The sequence below is a fragment of the Schistocerca gregaria genome, chromosome 3 (assembly GCF_023897955.1).
Source record: "Schistocerca gregaria isolate iqSchGreg1 chromosome 3, iqSchGreg1.2, whole genome shotgun sequence".
In the NCBI taxonomy this organism is placed as follows: domain Eukaryota; kingdom Metazoa; phylum Arthropoda; class Insecta; order Orthoptera; family Acrididae; genus Schistocerca; species Schistocerca gregaria.
Window position 1 is genome coordinate 192,325,808 of NC_064922.1, and position 17,021 is coordinate 192,342,828.

The 17,021-nt window shown below is 43.6% G+C and overlaps 1 protein-coding gene across 4 annotated transcripts in view; it reads left to right on the forward strand.

Moving 5' to 3' along the window:
• Positions 1 to 17,021, forward strand: part of LOC126356287 (facilitated trehalose transporter Tret1-like) — a 73,007-nt gene that overhangs the window by 23,358 nt on the left and 32,628 nt on the right. The window contains exon 1 of one of the 4 annotated variants that reach the window (XM_050007166.1): positions 1,609 to 1,861. The exons of 2 other annotated variants lie outside the window; for them this stretch is intronic. In XM_050007166.1, the coding sequence (XP_049863123.1) occupies positions 1,638 to 1,861 (224 nt within the window). In that variant the 5' untranslated portion in view covers positions 1,609 to 1,637. Of the gene's footprint in view, positions 1 to 1,608; positions 1,862 to 17,021 lie in introns of those variants that run through there. One more of the 4 variants, XM_050007167.1, reaches the window with a different exon arrangement.

Genomic DNA, 17,021 nt, shown 5'->3' on the forward strand with positions numbered 1-17,021 from the left:
GGGAATGAAAGACTTGTCTTGATAAAATGTTGCTTACGGAGCAGACCATCATCTAGATAAAAGATGGACTCGAGAAAGGAAAACTTAAGATCTTGTATGGACATTCCAAAGCCATAACACCCTGGTGACAAGATGAAGTCTTCAGTGATCAACGGTTCCGCTCAGTTCGCCTAGGTGGTCACTGCGGACTTCATGTTGTCTGAGCGATGTTATGCCTTTGGTATCCCATATAAGATTTTAAGTTTTTCTTTCTCCATTCCTCCTTTTATCTAGATGATGGTCTGTATTTTAAGCAGCATTTTATCTAAACTTGACCTATGTTCTCTAGCGTAAAATAATACAAGTTCTGCTTTATGAGATTTATTTTACCTAGCTAGTGTGAACACACCAGCAAGGTAAAATAAATCTCAAAGCAGAGCTTGCATGATTAACCATTTTATTCTTATTCTAGATTTCCCGATCCCATGCAATCTATTGTATTTTAAAATGCACTATTTGACCTCTTGACAGTTGAACATTTTTATCACTGAAACTTTCTGGCAGATTAAAAATGTGTGCCGGACAGAGGCTCGAACTCGGGACCTTTGCCTTGCACGGGCAAGTGCTCCACTGACTGAGCTACCAAAGCACGACTCACGACCCGTCCTCACAGTTTCAGTTCTCGCAGTACATCGTATCCTACCTTCCAAACCTTCAGCCACAGCCGGGGGGATGTTTCTAGTATGAAGTTTTTCCTCTGCAGTGGAGGGCCCCAGGCTGTGGCTAAGCCATGTCTCCGAAATATCCTTTCTGCCAAGAGTGCTATTCTGCAAGGATTGCAGAAGAGCTTCTGTGAAATTTGGAAGGTAGGAGACAAGAGAAGATTTGAAGCTGTGAGGAGAGGACGTGGGTCGTGCGTGGGTGGCTTAGTCGGTAGAGCACTTGCCCACGAAAGGCAAAGATCCCGAGTTCGAGTCTTGGTATGGCACACAGTTTTAATCTGCCAGAAATCAGCGCACTCTCCGCTGCAGAGTGAAAATTTCATTCTGGATTTTTATCACTGTTTTACATTGAATGTTGGGTCATTTACTGTTTATCGTTTGAAGTAAACGATGAAATAAATGTGAATACTTAATTTTTCGGATATATCTTCATGTACAGTTCGATGTTTTAGCCAGAACATGATCTTTATTTAATGTCATATGTGGTTCTAACCCTGCGAAACTAGTTGGATGATAAATAATGATTTATAGGAATAGCTGAAGCGGTCTTTTTCAACGTGGTACAATTATACAACTTTGGGCCCCACAATACAAAATTTGCTTCAAGGAAGGAGACAAATAATTTTGTGATTAGATGGCTATCGGTGTACACTTCTACGTGATATTTGGGGTACGGTCTTATACCTAAGCCAAGAACTGCTATCGGGTAGCCGGACGCAATCGTGTCTTTCCATTGATATACCAAACAGCTCAAAGTCGAGAGCGCTAACCTTGAATCTGGGGACACTGAGAGGACGGGGGGAGATATGTCTGCTATATAGGATACGAGGAGGCGTGTGCTTTGCGCACGAGACCACTAGAGGAAGTAGGCGTGTAAACAAGGCCCGCGAGCGTATTGGCTGCGGCTCCAGCTTATCGGCTGGGCTCCAGAGAGGCATGACCGCATCTAAACACGGCGGTGGTGCTCGTCGGGACGGCAGTTCCGCGTGCGGCTTGGACGAGCCCTGTCGTCTTCTGGCGCTGAGCGGCGGGCACCGGGCAGCCATGTGGAAGAGCGGCAGCTTCCTGGCGCACGCGGGCTCCAAGGGCGAGCGCGCGCCCTTGTTGCCGAGGTACGAGTACATCGAGTCTGCAGCGTCCTCCGTCCGACAACCTAATGGGTGAGCCGTCCTCAGCAGTACAGATTCTCACTTCCCCGTCGATTAAATAGCACTTTCATCTGGAATAAAATCTTCTCGGGTTTCTGGTCGCGTCAGTTCGCAATTGTTGGCGAGGTTCGGAAAGACAAATACTGTCGTACCATCTGGTGCAGGAAATGGATATGTTGTTGTGGTCTTCAGTCCAGAGAATAATTTGATGCAGCTCTCCATGCTACTGTATCCTGTGAAGGCTTCTTCATCTTTGAGTAACTACTCCAACCTACATCCTTCTGAATCTGCTTAGTGTTTTGATCTATTGCTATCCCTCTACGATTTTTATCCTCCACGCTTCCCTCCCATACTAAATTGGTGGTCCCTTGATGCCTCAGAACGTGTCCTACCAACCGATCCCTTCTTCTAGTCAAGCTGTGTCACAAATTCCTCTTCTCCCCAATTCTGTTCAGTATCTCCTCATTCGTTACGTGATATACCCATCTAATCTTCAGCATTCTTCTGTATCACCATATCTCTAAATCTTCTCTTGGTTAAAAATGGTTCAAATGGCTCAGAGCACTATGGGACTTAATATCTGAGGTCATCAGTCCCCTAAAACTTGGAACTACTTAAAATTAACTAACCCAATGACAGCACACACATCCATGCCCGAGGGAGGAGTCAAGCCTGCGTCCGTAGCAGTCGCGCGGTTCCGGACTGAAGCGCATTGAACCGCTCGGCCACCGCGGCCGGCAAAAAACTTCTGTTCTTGTTTTGTGTAAACTATTTATTGTCCATATTTCACTTCCATACATGGGTTCAGCATTCTTCTGTAGCACCATATTTCTAAAGTTTTTATTCTCGTTCTGGATAATTTATCGTCAATGTTTCACTCCATACAAATACTTTCAGAAAAGACTTCCTTATGCTTAAATCTATACTCGATGTTAACAAATGTCTCTTCAGAAACGCTTTCCTTGCCATTGACAGTCTACATTTTATATCCTCTCTACTTCGACCATTAAGTTATTTTGCTCCCCAAATAGCAAAACTCAGCTAATCTAATTCTCTCAGCATCACCTGATTTAATTAGGCTGCATTCCATTATCCTCGTTTTGCTTTTGTTGATGTTCACCTTCTGTCCTCTCATGACACTGTCCATTCCGTTCAATTGCTCTTCCAGGTCCTTTGATGTCTCTGACAGAATTACAATGTCATTGACAAACCTTAAAGTTTTTATTTCTTCTCCATAGATTTTCATTCCTACTCCAAATTTATCTTTTGTCTCCTTTACTGCTTGCTGAATATACAGATTGAATGACATCAGGGGTAGGCCACAACCCTGTCTCACTCCCTCCCCAACAACTTCTTCCCTTTCAAGCCCTCGACTCTTATAACTGCCATCTGGTTTCTGTACAAATTGCAAATAGCCTTTCCTTCCCTATATTTTACCCCTGCCACTTTCATAATTTGAAAGATAGCACTCCTATCAACTCGTCAAATGTTTTCTCTAAGTCTACATATGCTAAAGCGTAGGTTTGCCTTTTTCTTAAACTACTTTCTACGATAAGTCGTAGGATCAGTCTTGCCTCGCGTGTTCCAACATTTCTACGGAATCCAAACTGATCTTTCCCTAGGTCGGCTTCTACCGGTTTATCCATTGGTCTGTAAAGAATTCATGTTAGTTAGAAATGGGTACGTGGGATCCGAAACCTCGCGAGAACTCTGCGAATTGAGCGGAAAGTACCCGACAGGATTTTATTGCATTGAAACACTACGAAGGCTTTCATTTCCATATCATATTCATCTGCTCGTATCGTCCTTTCTCGGTAAGTCCCATTGTGAATGCAGTTCCACGCCGTCGCCTAGTAAAGAAGGTACGTACATCAGCAATATCGGAACAGCATGAGGAGTCTCCGGCGTACAGAACAGAATGCTTTAGTGGCAAAGCATCAGAAGTGCAGGTAGCGAGTGGCGTACCTCCTCAGGGAAATGTTCACGATGTGTATAAAAGAGCTGGCGCAAAAAATCTGTAGGGAGGCTTTTCGCATAGTATGTATTTCTGTAACTGTAAAAGGAGATGGTACCGTCAGAAAATCGCAGCGAAATAGAGGGAGACTTGTTAATGAACAGCAACTGGTGCCGAGATTGGCAGATGACTAGCAACGTAAAATAAATGTAATGTAATGCTCTTAAATAAGCAAAATTCTTGTTTAAACATAAAGTGTTTGTTTGTAACTCATACAAATCTACTGCTTCATTTCGATCTTGATGAACTTGTGCGCACTTTACCTAAAAGACAAGAAGATCACTATCTACATAAGATATTTCGTAGTCCGATTTGAAACAAATGTGCGTAATATAGGGGGTAATTACGAAGTGACTGTACACACTTAGTTGTAATGTATGTTTCAAAATAAGAGGAAAATATTAGTTTCGTCTGAAAGTGCTTTATTTCGGAGTTATGTGGCATAACGTCACTTGGGGTAGGAATTACATCAGGGGCCAATACAGACTTTAGACGTGCCGTGTTCGTCCGCGTGTCGAGTGATGCTGCTCTGTCGACGGTTTCTCTGCACATATCGGTCGGGAGGCAAGAGAGTATATATACAGAAACGTTGTTAGCAAACATCTCGAAAAGTACTTGGCCGATTTACTTCAAATTTCTACATTTAGATTAAGGAATGAAGAAAGTTAATCGAAAAATTAAATGCCTAACAAAGGAAAAGTATCGTGGTAAAACTGACTGGTGTTCCTGCCACAAGAATAAATTACAGCGACAATACCTGTCTTGGAGATAGTATCACCGTGTCTCAAGTTCGTGGTGTTGGAGAAACATCGACAATTTTTTTTATTGATAAACCACTGTATGTTAGGACTCTTAGGTCTTGTAAACTTGGTCATGATGATGTTTGTGTTTTTGTGCGTGGTAAGGGTGTTGATATGAACAGTAAAATAGCTCGAGAATTCGACACATGGTTGCAAACTCTTATTTATTGATCAGCTGCCGTTATTAGATATGAAGTCCGCCCCGATAGCTGAGTGGTCAGCGTGACGGATTGCCGTCATACGGGCCAGGTTCGATTCCCAGCTGGGTCGGGGATTTTTTCCGCTCAGAGACTGCGCGTTGTTGTCTTCATCATCATTTCATCCCAATCCGGCGCGCAGGTCGCCCAAGGTGGCGTCGGATGTAATAAGACCTCTATCAAGGCCGCCGGACCTGCCTCGTAAGGGGACTCCCGGTCAATAACGCCAAACGCTCGTTTCCATTTTCATTACATGTGACGTATAGCCTAGAAGAAATTGTAGTCTGTGTTTCACATATACTTTTATTATGAAAGTCTACATTTCCCTACAAACGCTAAGGCAGGCCGTGGACAAAGTACTAACAAAAATCAATAGATCGTGACCGATCAAAAGAGTGAACAATAGCAGAGATTTGCCGAATACGTGAGTGACACTAGTTCATAAATTTTAAGCTGTTAAGAGTGGTCGTTAGATAATATTAAAAGCACGTCCTTCCTCTTCGATTTACAACATCGTAAGATTGGTCCTTACGTAACGTGCGTACTGTGGAGGGGGCAGAAAACCTCATAGTAGTTACGTGGCAGTGAGATGAGCAAAGGAACTGACGCTCAAATTCTCACAAAATAAAACTCAGAACCGTTTATCAATGTTACCACTTCTTACTACTTCCTAAAATTAACTGCAGTGGAAGTGTAGTAGGTACGAGATTCGTACATATTAATTTGCTGTCTGGCAGGTTCAGATTCATGAGAATACTACCTACAGTAGAGTGCACTCTTAACTCTATCGCCAAAATTGCAAGTGATAAAAAAAATATTTTCTGTGTTCTTTTTCTGTAAAGGTTCCATCAGCTCCGGAAGCTTTTACAACCCAGAACAACCCGGCATTTTCATTTCCGAAGAGAATAGCAGCGAAATAGTTTCGAGAGTTCACGATAATTGGGCCTAGGTACATTTGCTACTAATCAATATCTGTTAATTGTTATGGTTTTATCCAACTGATACTGAACTGTTACTTCTGTCTGTGTGGCTGGGATTGCGAAGATCGCTGTTTACTCAGGAGATGGGGACGCTTATAGCCAGCTATCCTTCCCTTTCTCTTGCTAGGTATGCTCTTGTATGTCACAGCGAAAATGTTAAATACTATATCTCCACATCTTACCGGGAAGAATAGTCAGATTTCGTTCTCAACACCGTAATCATTATCAGTTGAAGGCTGTTCGCGTTCTTTGCATTGAAAGATCCAAAAAGCGGAATCTGGGCTTGTTAGTCCACTTGCAATACAATGCTTCTGCAATTGTCTTATTACTTTCATCGGATGTAAGGTACACATGTCAGCATACATGTCCAATAATAGAACATATCTTGTTGCGCTTTAAAGTTTGGATTAAATTTTTGCACCAGGTTAGTTTCTCTTCAGCCTTAAACAGTACTAACAAGCTTTCCTCTTCACTCCCTGCAATCAACAGATTGAGGTGGAGCAGAGGTTAAAACACTGGAGGCGCATTCGCTACGACAGCGGTTCAAATCCCTGCTCAGATTTCCAGATTTAGGTTCTCCGCGGCTTCTCTGAAATCGATCAGCGCGAATACCAGACTGTTTGTTTTCAAAAGGATGCAGATGATATCCTAATATCCTTCCCCGTCCTTTCCTGATAAAATTTTGTTTTCCGTCTCTAACGAACACGTCGTCGATGGGGTGTTAACTTAACCTTTCTTCCTCCTTCCCTCCCTCAACGAACTGGAGTTCCGGTAAAGACATTGGAATGCTCACTGGCAAGAAGTAGGTTCCAAAGTCGAACCAGTCACCCTATCTTAAATTTTCTTTGATTTCCTTGCATATGTTCAGACGAATGCTAGAACTGTTCTCTGAAGTAATCTTGCTCAATTCTTCCTCTCTTCCTTGTCCAACAGTGTTAAAGTTCGCCGGCCGTGGTGGTCTCGCGGCTCTAGGCGCGCAGTCCGGAACCGTGCGACTGCTACGGTCGCAGGTTCGAATCCTGCCTCGGGCATGGATGTGTGTGATGTCCTTAGGTTAGTTAGGTTTAAGTAGTTCTAAGTTCTAGGGGACTGATGACCACAGGAGTTCAGTCCCATAGTGCTCAGAGCCATTTGAACCTTTTTTTTTTGTTAAAGTTCAAGCACTGATAACATCGCCGTTGAGTGGTAGTACACCCTCCTCCTCCTCCCCCCGCTCCCCCCCCCCCCCTTTAAAGTTAAATATCTCCGATTTCTGATTTATCCTTGTATTCTATTTAATACAGAAATTATTTGCACTTTGCTCTGTATTCTTCACCCTTATGTAGAGGAATGTTTACTTTTATTATTTCTGTAACATCCACATAGCGTTTCTCTTCCGCGTTTATTGTATGAGGGAAGAAACACTTCTCTACAGTAAATTGTGACTTCATGTCCGTATTTAAACTGCTGGACAATAATGATACTGGCCATATTACCTCCATATGGCATAGTGTTCTCTGAAGGCCGTTAAATTCTGAACACTTTACACTTTCGAAAGATTTGTTGTTGTGGGTTAGTAGCACTAAAATCACTGGTTGTTTTGTATTCATGTTATTCCATTAGCTGCTAATTCTCTCAATGATTAATGAAATGAGCTATTGGCTTATGCTTTGAAAGTTTGATGTGTGAATGACTTGGACCTGTTTGAAACGGAGAGAGGAAACAGAAAGTCACTTACAGGACCTCGAGGTGCCCTATCCAACGGTCTTCAGGCTAGTCTTACGCAGACAGGAGTATTAGATGCTTATTCCATATGGTCGTGGAAATCACTTAGATGTTGCGTCCTATGAGAAATACTCTTGGTTCTAAAGTATCAGATTCGTAAGATTTCTTTAAAAGATTGGTGGGCGTTATGCAGAACAGTTGGTGCACTATTTGTAAATGCTGTGTTCAACGCAACTGCTGGATCAAACATTGTTAAATAACCGCGGTGATATAACCAGTATTACGAAGGAACACAATACCGTATTTCACCACATGGAAAATGTAGCACATTCCTTTAGTTATTACGGCTAAACTATTTAAAGCGACAGTGAGCTATAGGATGTGTACTACCAGCTATAACAGACAGCAATTAAACATCGAGGAACGCTAGATGCAGTTAGTACGCCAAAGAAGGGTACCCTTAATGAGTGGACCGCATTTTGATAGACACGTTGCGCTGTAAGCAGGCGCCGACTCAATGTTTAGTTTGTGGGGCTGGCGCCATTAACTGCCGCATCAAGATTCACTGATGTAAGTCCCCACAACATCGGCCATCTCAACTTGGCAGACCACAGAGTCGACCTACATACTAGACTTCATATCGCATTATGTAGCCTTCACGGACTGCAGTTACCTTATCTCGAAATATTCACTGGAGCATGTCAGAGCTCCAGATTGTCTACACGCTTTTCGTGACCACTTAGTCTGCTGTTTGGCGTTTTGAAACGGGTACTTTAAAAAAGAGTATGCCATATTTTACTGACCCAGGTTTAAGGAGGATTCTAAAGTACACACAAACGATTATGAAAATTGTGATATCGATAAGGAACTATTTGAGTGATAAACTTCGTTAAATTTGGTATCTGACAATACATTAGGTTTGAGCATAAGTTAATAGCGCTTTTGTTTTGCATGTTGGTATTTCGGTTGTTATGGGTTTGTTTATAAGTTATTTTTATTTGTAGTTCACAGTTGCTACTTGAGTTTACATAGTCATTTGGAGATAGTTGGGGTTGGGTTGTTTGGGGAAGGAGGCCAGACAGCAAGGTCATCGGTCTCATCGGGTTAGGGAAGGACGGGGAAGGAAGTCGGCCCTTGAAAAGAAACCTTCCCAGCATTTGCCTGAAGCGATTTAGGGAAATCACGGAAAACCTAAATCAGGATGGCCGGACGCGGGATTGAACCGTCGACCTCCCGAGTGCGAGTCCAGTGTGTTACTGGAGATAGTGAGTGGAGCTGTGGACGCTAGAAACTGGAATGCCAGACAGAGAAATTGAAACATTTCTGTGTTCAGTAGAGGGGTGACAGCAGCGGAGGCAGCCAGAAATACTTTTGTCGTGTATAGAGATAATGCTATTGGTCAGAGCACGGCAAAGAAATGGTTTTCTTGTTTTAAGAAGGGTAATTTTGACATTAGTGACTCTCCACTTTCAGGAAGATCTTCGGAGTTCGATGAAGATAACAATGATTTACTTCAGTGTAGTTTAGGACTGGCGAATGTGATGAACTGTGATTATTCCACCATCGTGCGACGTTTGCATGCAATGGCGAAACTTCAACAATCGCTTGTATGGTTAGCGAATGGTGTAAGCCAGTATCACAAAAATCAGCACATGGCAATATGTGCATCTCTGGTGGCTCGTCATCAATTGGCTCGTGAACAACACCGACTGTTCCTATCCAGTAGCGTTGTTTGACAAGATATGAAGTCCTTATGCTAATATGAGGAAAAGAAAGGAATGGCAGAGCCCAAACAAAGCAGTAACCCCTTGTACAAAGACCTGCGCGCATCCACAAAAGATAATGTTGTGCAGCTGGTGAAATAGGGATGGTGTGGTGTACTTCGAACCGCTTCCCTGAGATGTAACCATCGCTGCTGACATTTATTGCCAGTAACTGAGACGTCTTGCAACATAGACGACCAGGAAGACTGCGTGAAGTGATGCTACACCTCAATAAAGCCAGCCCGCATTCTGCTAGATTGACATTATACATTAAACAGATGTTGGGTCGGCAGGCCATTCCGCGCCCACCTTATTCATCTGATCCTGCGCCCTCAGACTTTCACTTTTTACGCTGTCTGTCGATCAATCTCCACGGAACTTCCCTTCCGGATGAAAATGCGTTCCGAAAATGGATCGACGAGTTCTTCGCCTCAAACCCAAGTGATTTCTGTAGCCTCGGAATCGAATATTTGCCCCAGAGTTGGCAGACTGATGACCAAACGTCTCAAATACTAGTATCTGTTGTGTTTATTAAATTTACGGGTGAACGCTACGGACTTGTGCACCAACGAAATATAAATAATGACGGAAATTATATATGATTACGAGGACTGAGAACGGTGTGGACCCCCTGTTAATTCAGTTAGAGCCTCTAAACGTTGTCAAGAAATCAAAAGTGGCCTGCATTTGTTCCAGATAATTTCCTGTTCGGTGGATAAGCACATCTCCGAAGCATAAACAGTGATTGCTAGAGCACCATGAAAAACAAGTAGTCGACATGAGTGTGATGGGCGACGTGTAAGCCGAGGAAGCAGCAGTACGCATCATTCTTTGGAGAAGACTTGTGCTTCCCTCGCCACATGTAGTGGCGTATCAAAGTCGCAGTACGCCCCTCATCGCAAAAGGGTTATCTTTGCCTCAAAATTATTTTTGCGGCCTGATATTTTCTCGCTGTAGTGAGCACAGTTACGTAGCTGGTAGACGCATTGTACGAAATTTTTAGGGGAAATGAGCCTGCAGATAGTTTAAGACATGTGGCGTATTTAATAGCACGAGGGGATGAAAGATATCGTTAACCGTGAGAAAGGCGATGGAAGACGTCACTGCGAGGGTAAGACCCACCGTCCGAGCAGTTCCTTACAAATTCTGGAAAATCTCCACAAAGGAAAACAGTCAAACGACGCACTTGTAAGTTACTGAATTCGAATTCAGGTGGATCGAAAACTCGTCCAGCCATCCAGGTTTCCCAAAGCTCGGACGGTTCCTTTTAAAAGATTAGGGTTTAATCTTCGTCCGTTCCACAAAGCCAAACCGGGGCAATAGTTAATAACTATGTCATTCGAGAGTCGCATCAAAATCGAAACACTGTAACTTTCCACGAAACAAATTCAGTTTCTTAGCTTATGTTAAATCTCCTCGTCATTAAATACGCCGTTCGACTACGTAACATCTTGCGTAAGGCGCGCACTTCTCAGAACGCCGTCAAGTGCACATCAACGCATTTGCTATTTCTTCTAAACGTTCAGTTTTGCAAGAATAAATTTATCTCTCACTACAAATTACTGTTTCGACTTTACAAACCACAAAACACTTTCACCACATAATTTACTTCCAACACCTAAGAGGATTGCCGGCCCTCGATAGATTTTACGTGCTCTAAGCAACTCCCGAAATTGTGTTAAACGTTTAGACTGTTCAGCCAATCAGATCTTAAGCAGTGGGGACGGCTTTAGACTCACACTCGTGCATCCTCAATGACTATACCCTTCTCTCACTAATAATACCCCCCATCCTCCCCCCCCCCCCCCCCACACACACACACCCAACCACATCTCACCTTAGGTGGAGTAGAGGAAACCACTCCATCGTATACAGGCAGCAGACAATGTGAAAACTCTAGCACATGGAACGAGTGACCTTCCTGAGCCGCTAACTGCCAAATTCAAGTGTGCCGAAGCCGCCTGCGTCCGTCGGGCCAGATTTAAAAAAAAAATCGACGCCTCAATTAAACTCTCAACCTGGTAGTTGTTCCTACAAGGAGCAGACGAATCGCATGTTTTTTTTAAACCGCTAATACTCAGCGACATTGGGAGACAGCTCAAACAACGGTTTGTCACTATTGCGGGCTGAAGCGTGGAGCATCGTATGTTCGCGGTCGTTGTTCTTCAGAAATGATGATTCTCTCGTCTTGGTTCAACGAGATGCAGTCCCATATCGAAACACTATACTCAGATGTGCTGCAGCGTTTAGAAGTACTGGATCTGTGATGAAAAAGGAACCACCTGGTCTTCTCCGATCAGTTCGAACTGCGAACAATATAGTGAGAAGGGCAGTTCTTGCTAGTCCGAAACGATCCACTAAGCGACAGGCCGTATCGTTGGGTATGTCATATCATTCGCTTCATCGCATCTTACACGAGGCTCTCAAATATCACTGGTATAAAATAATGATTGTCCAACAGCTAAATGAAATGGATTTTGAGCAGCACGGAGAATTTTGCGGCATCATGGACGCTATTCTGACAGAAGGTACAATTTTAAAGTGTGACGAAGCCGATTGTCATCAGAATGGTTATGTTAACGTACAGAGCTGTCGGTACTGGTCGTTGGAGAACCTACATGAGCACCACCAAAGCCTCTGCAGTGCTCAAAAGTAAGTGTTGTGTAGGATCTCCAAGATAGGGATTATTGGACCTTACCTTTTCGGAGGAGGGACGAACCGCAGTTACTAGGACAACGCGCTACGTGTGGCATCGAGTGAACATGAGAAACGTAGTTCCAACACGATAGTGCGATAGCACTGTTGGCGAGAGCATGCATGGAAATGGTTTGCCAAATGTTCCCAGACATGTAATTATTTCACGATATGGTGATGTTCCTTGGCCCCCAAGCTCACCCGATCTCTCGATCTCCGACTTCTTTTTGTAGGGCCACTTAAAGTCAAGTGTGTACGTGAACAAGACTCGCACAATAGATGACATCAGGATTTCCATTCGCCATTGAAGTTGTGCCGAATAAAATGTTGGCGAGAGCTGTGCCCGACTTTCGAGAGGGGCTCCAAATCTGTATCCGGCAAGAACGTCATCTCAGACATTTTCTGGACCTAAATAAGATACGCAGGTTTCAAAAATTCAGTAAAAGTACTATTACTGAATGCAATGTTTTAAAAAAATAAAACCAGGTTTCAGTTTTTCAACAGCGACAAAACAAGCTTTTTGTGTGCTCCATCCTGTATCATGTCTCTACAACATTAATTACTTGTTGCTGTAGCCCGATCCATGAACGATGGCGGTTCACGCAGGTCGAGACGAGGTCGGAGACTGTATTGGTGCCAGTTACAAACGACAGTTGCGGTGCGCACATACGTGTGCTCTGCACCTGATGAAAGGGGGACCCCTTAAATTCTTGTATAGAATTTGCCACTTTCCACCACCATCAGCCATGACAGCTCGCAACAAATGGCATAAGAATTAAATAAATAACTCGCTAAGACCGCATGTAATGCTCGCATTCCATAAAACATTCACGGCAGAATACCCAGAACATTACGGAACCCTCATTGACTGTCAAAGAACGCCTGACCGTAGGTGCGCAGAACAAGCTTTAACTCGACCGCCATTGTTCGTGACTGCAACTATAGTATACTGTTCTAAACATTTAGTAGGTTAGTATTCATTAAGGTCATTTTTGTTGGTGTTGCAGTTTCCGTGGATATGGCGCACGCCATGACTTTCGGCCTTTGTAGTCAAACTGACAGGCTTTGAATCTGAAAATTTGCAACTTCTTTCGAAACTTCTTGCCGCTTCTACCACCACCGAAATTATATATTTTGCAGCTTGATAGTTTCTGAATATTCCATTACGGTAAGGCAGGGAGCGTCATCTTTATTTCGGCGCGCACGCAGGAATTCTCGAGTTTAATTTGCATCCGAGGGGAGGTCTCTCATTTGCGAGTCTGATCCAGCCACGACCACGCCCCTACTAATGAAGCGCTGCCTCAGCATGCGGGAGGCCCTGTGTCCTCACCGCAAGCCAAGCGGCCTCGTTCCAAGAGTTCTCACAGCACCGAAAAGTGGAAAATTCCACATTCGTATCTCATGCCGCTACCTTCGTACGCTACGGTAAACGGAGAGCGACGTTTTCTCCTGCACTTTACACTCAGCCAACAACAGGGAGTAGTAATTCAGTTGTGGTTATGACTAATTTCATATAGACATACCGACAAAATTACTCAAAACTGCAGTAGATAAAAGACAATAGCTGCATAACCGGAAAGAATGCGACGTTCAGTACCCAGTATGTTCCAAAAAAGCTGTGCATGAAAACGGGATTGTCTGGTGCTCATGCCTCGGTTTCTACTGTTGATAGGTAGTGTCAAATGTATCGGGCAGCCCTTGGGCTAGGGACAATTTGCTTATTCAACAGAAAGATCGTCTTAGTGTCACTATCCTACAGTACAAATTATGAATATTACACATTTCCTCCTGCTTAGGGAAATGGAGTAAGTCGGTTGGTTCTTTTAGCATATGATGCGGTTTGCGGTGGGCTTGATGGGGCTTATGGACAAGCCATTAGTTAGTGGGCGGTTCCTCGGAAAAACCAAAAAGTGTTTTTTTAATTACATTTTTGCCGTCACCAGTCGAGGGTTCCAAGACGTCTACGCACAGCAAATGGCTGAAATTATTACGATATATTCCTAAGATCCCGATCTCAAACAATCTCAAAAATTTCCTTTATGTATTTCCCCGTTTCCACGATACGGAGGTTCAGAGTTACCCTATGTCTATTCGTAAAATCCGGTATGACGCGAAATCTAAATAATAAATAACCGCTGCAAAATTTATCTAGAAGAGCCATCTCCCCGTTTTCAAAAATCTTCATCCGTTATCGAGAAACTTGTTTTTTGGATACCAAAACCCTGCCGCGGATTCAGAGATTTCTATGCCATCAAATGGCTGTAATTTTTACGATTTCGAACAATATTGGAAATTTTCTTCATATCTTTATTCGTTTCTGAGATAAAGCACTCCATCTTCAGGCCACGAGTGGCCTACCGGGACCATCCGACCGCCGTGTCATCCTCAATGGAAGATGCAGATAGGAGAGGCGTGGGGTCAGCACACCGCTCTCCCGGTCGTTATGATGGTATTCTTGATCGAACCACTACTATTCAGTCGAGTAGCTCCTCAATTGGCATCACGAGGCTGAGTGCATGGCGGCCTGGATGGTCACACATTCAAGTGCCGACCAAGCCCGACAGCGCTTAACTTAGGTGATCTCACGGAAACCGGTGTATTCACTGCGGCAAGGCCGTTGCCTCGTTTCTGATATATAGAGGTTAACAATTACACTACTTGTACACGTAAGCCGGCCGCCGTGGTCTCGCGGTTCTAGGCGCGCAGTCCGGAACCGTGCGACTGCTACGGTCGCAGGTTCGAATCCTGCCTCGGGCATGGATGTGTGTGATGTCCTTAGGTTAGTTAAGTTTAAGTAGTTCTAAGCTCTAGGGGACTAATGACCACAGCAGTTGAGTCCCATAGTGCTCAGAGCCATTTTTTGTACACGTAAAATACGCACGTAATATCTGGTTTGAGGCGAACATGTAGTTTATAAAGTGACGTAGCACGGAGAAATATGCTGTGAAGTGTCTCCGTTCGATCGCTCTCCATGGCACTACGGTCCTCTGAGGACCTCGGCCTCCTCAGTCACGGACTTCCAGTCGTCTCGGTCTTCAGCACGCCTGCGCGGCCACCTCACTCCCACTGCTCTCAGGCCGGCTTCCACATCTTCCAGCCACCTCACACGCGGTCGTCCTCTCCTTTTGCTACCACCAGGACGTCCCATCATCAGCTTCTTCGGGAGCCTTTCTTCTGTCATCCTCTGGACATGTCCTAACCATCTTAGCCTTCCCATTTTGACTGAGGTTACCAAATCAGGTTCTTTGTACAGAGACCTTATTTCTTCTTTAGTCCTAATTCTCCATACCTCTCCTTCTTTTACAGGACCAAAAATCTTCCTCAGCACTTTCCTTTCCCAGATATTCAGTTTCTTCTCCAAAGCCTTTGTCAGTATCCATATCTCACTGTCATACATAACTGGTTTGATCATCGTTTTGTAAAGTTTCAGCTTTAATGTCCTACTCAGGTTCTTATTTTTGAGCATGGAGCCTAGGGCTCTATATGATCTGTTGACAACCTTCATTTGGTTTGCTGTATCTGCCTCCACTTTGTTTTCTGATGTTATTACTGAGCCAAGATCTATAATACTGTCTACTCTCTCGAAGCTGTACCCTTCTAAATACACCCTTCTAACTGGAGATCATCTGTTTCTTCTAACTCTGTTACCATGTACCTATATTTTGTCTCACTAATCTCTAAACCAAGGTTCTTCACAGCGGCTTCAAACTCTTTGAAAGCTGATGTGACTCCGCACTTCTAGTACTTATTACATCATCTGCATAGCCTAAAATTTGAAGAAGTATATTGTAAATATTGCCTCCTGTGTTTGTGGTTATTGATCTTTATGCATTCCCTACTACCAGGTTCAATAGTAGTGGGGATAATGGGTCTCCCTGTCTTAGGCCTTCTTCCGTTGGAAACGAACTGGACAGACATCCCTGAACTTTAACCTAGCTTCTTCTGTTTTCCAGGGTAATCTTAGTTAACGGCTTACAAATTCTGAATGTCTGCACTGTTTCCCACAGTGCTGATTTTTATACTGTCATAAGACTGTTAAAAATCCATAAAAAAGATGTTCTAACAGTACATTATATTCATGGGTCTTCTCCAGAATCATACATATTGCAAAGATCTGAAACCTGCCTGGTACTCGCCTCTAAACCTTTCTGGTCTTCTACTACTCTCTTTGTCACAGCAGTAGAGAGGACGTTGTACACGATGCTCAGCAGAGATATTCCTCGATTCCTCGGTAGTTTTTACACTTCAAGCGTGATCCTTTCTTATGTATAGGGCAGATGGTTGCTAACGTCTCCGTTATCATCTGGGAAACATATGTCGTAGTACTGCTGCACATGCCAAATGTTTTTGCACGTAAAATCTGAAGTGTAAAATTAGTTTTGCGTTACTTCAATTTCACATAAGTGAGCCAACAAAATTTTACTGACTTGTAGATTTCTTTCATACGAGTTACACGCCCTGCTGCAGCAGGAAAAAGAAGGGAACCAACGGAAAAATGCTCCTATCGGAGCATCTAAAATGTACGTTCCTATTTATTTAAAAGACTCTGATCGAAAAATGGGGCAGCAGTTATTCTACCTTCCTCAGTGTCTTTAAAATTTTTCCCAAACAATTTGGTATGTGAACATATGTGCTTCTTTATGATGAGAGAGTAGCGGTGGCAAAGAGATGGAAAAGTAACAAATACTGTAAAATAGTAGACAGTGATTGTGTTACAGAAACAGCGAAGCAGACATAATGTCAGCGTGAGAGAGAGAGATACGATGGTAGTGAAAATAATTGACAGTGACAAAACAGTGCTGGGGAAGAGGGTGAGCACCAGTGATAATGCGAGACAGAGTAGATGACAATGACATTGAGGAAGAGAAAGATAGTGAGAAGAGACAGCAGCAGCAGTAGGAAGGAAGGAATGAGATATTAGCAGTAAGAGAGAGCAAGAGGGAGACAGTGGCATTGAGTGGTGGTGGTGGTGGTGGTGGTAGAGCAGAACGAAGACAACCGTGGCTGTAACACAAGAGAC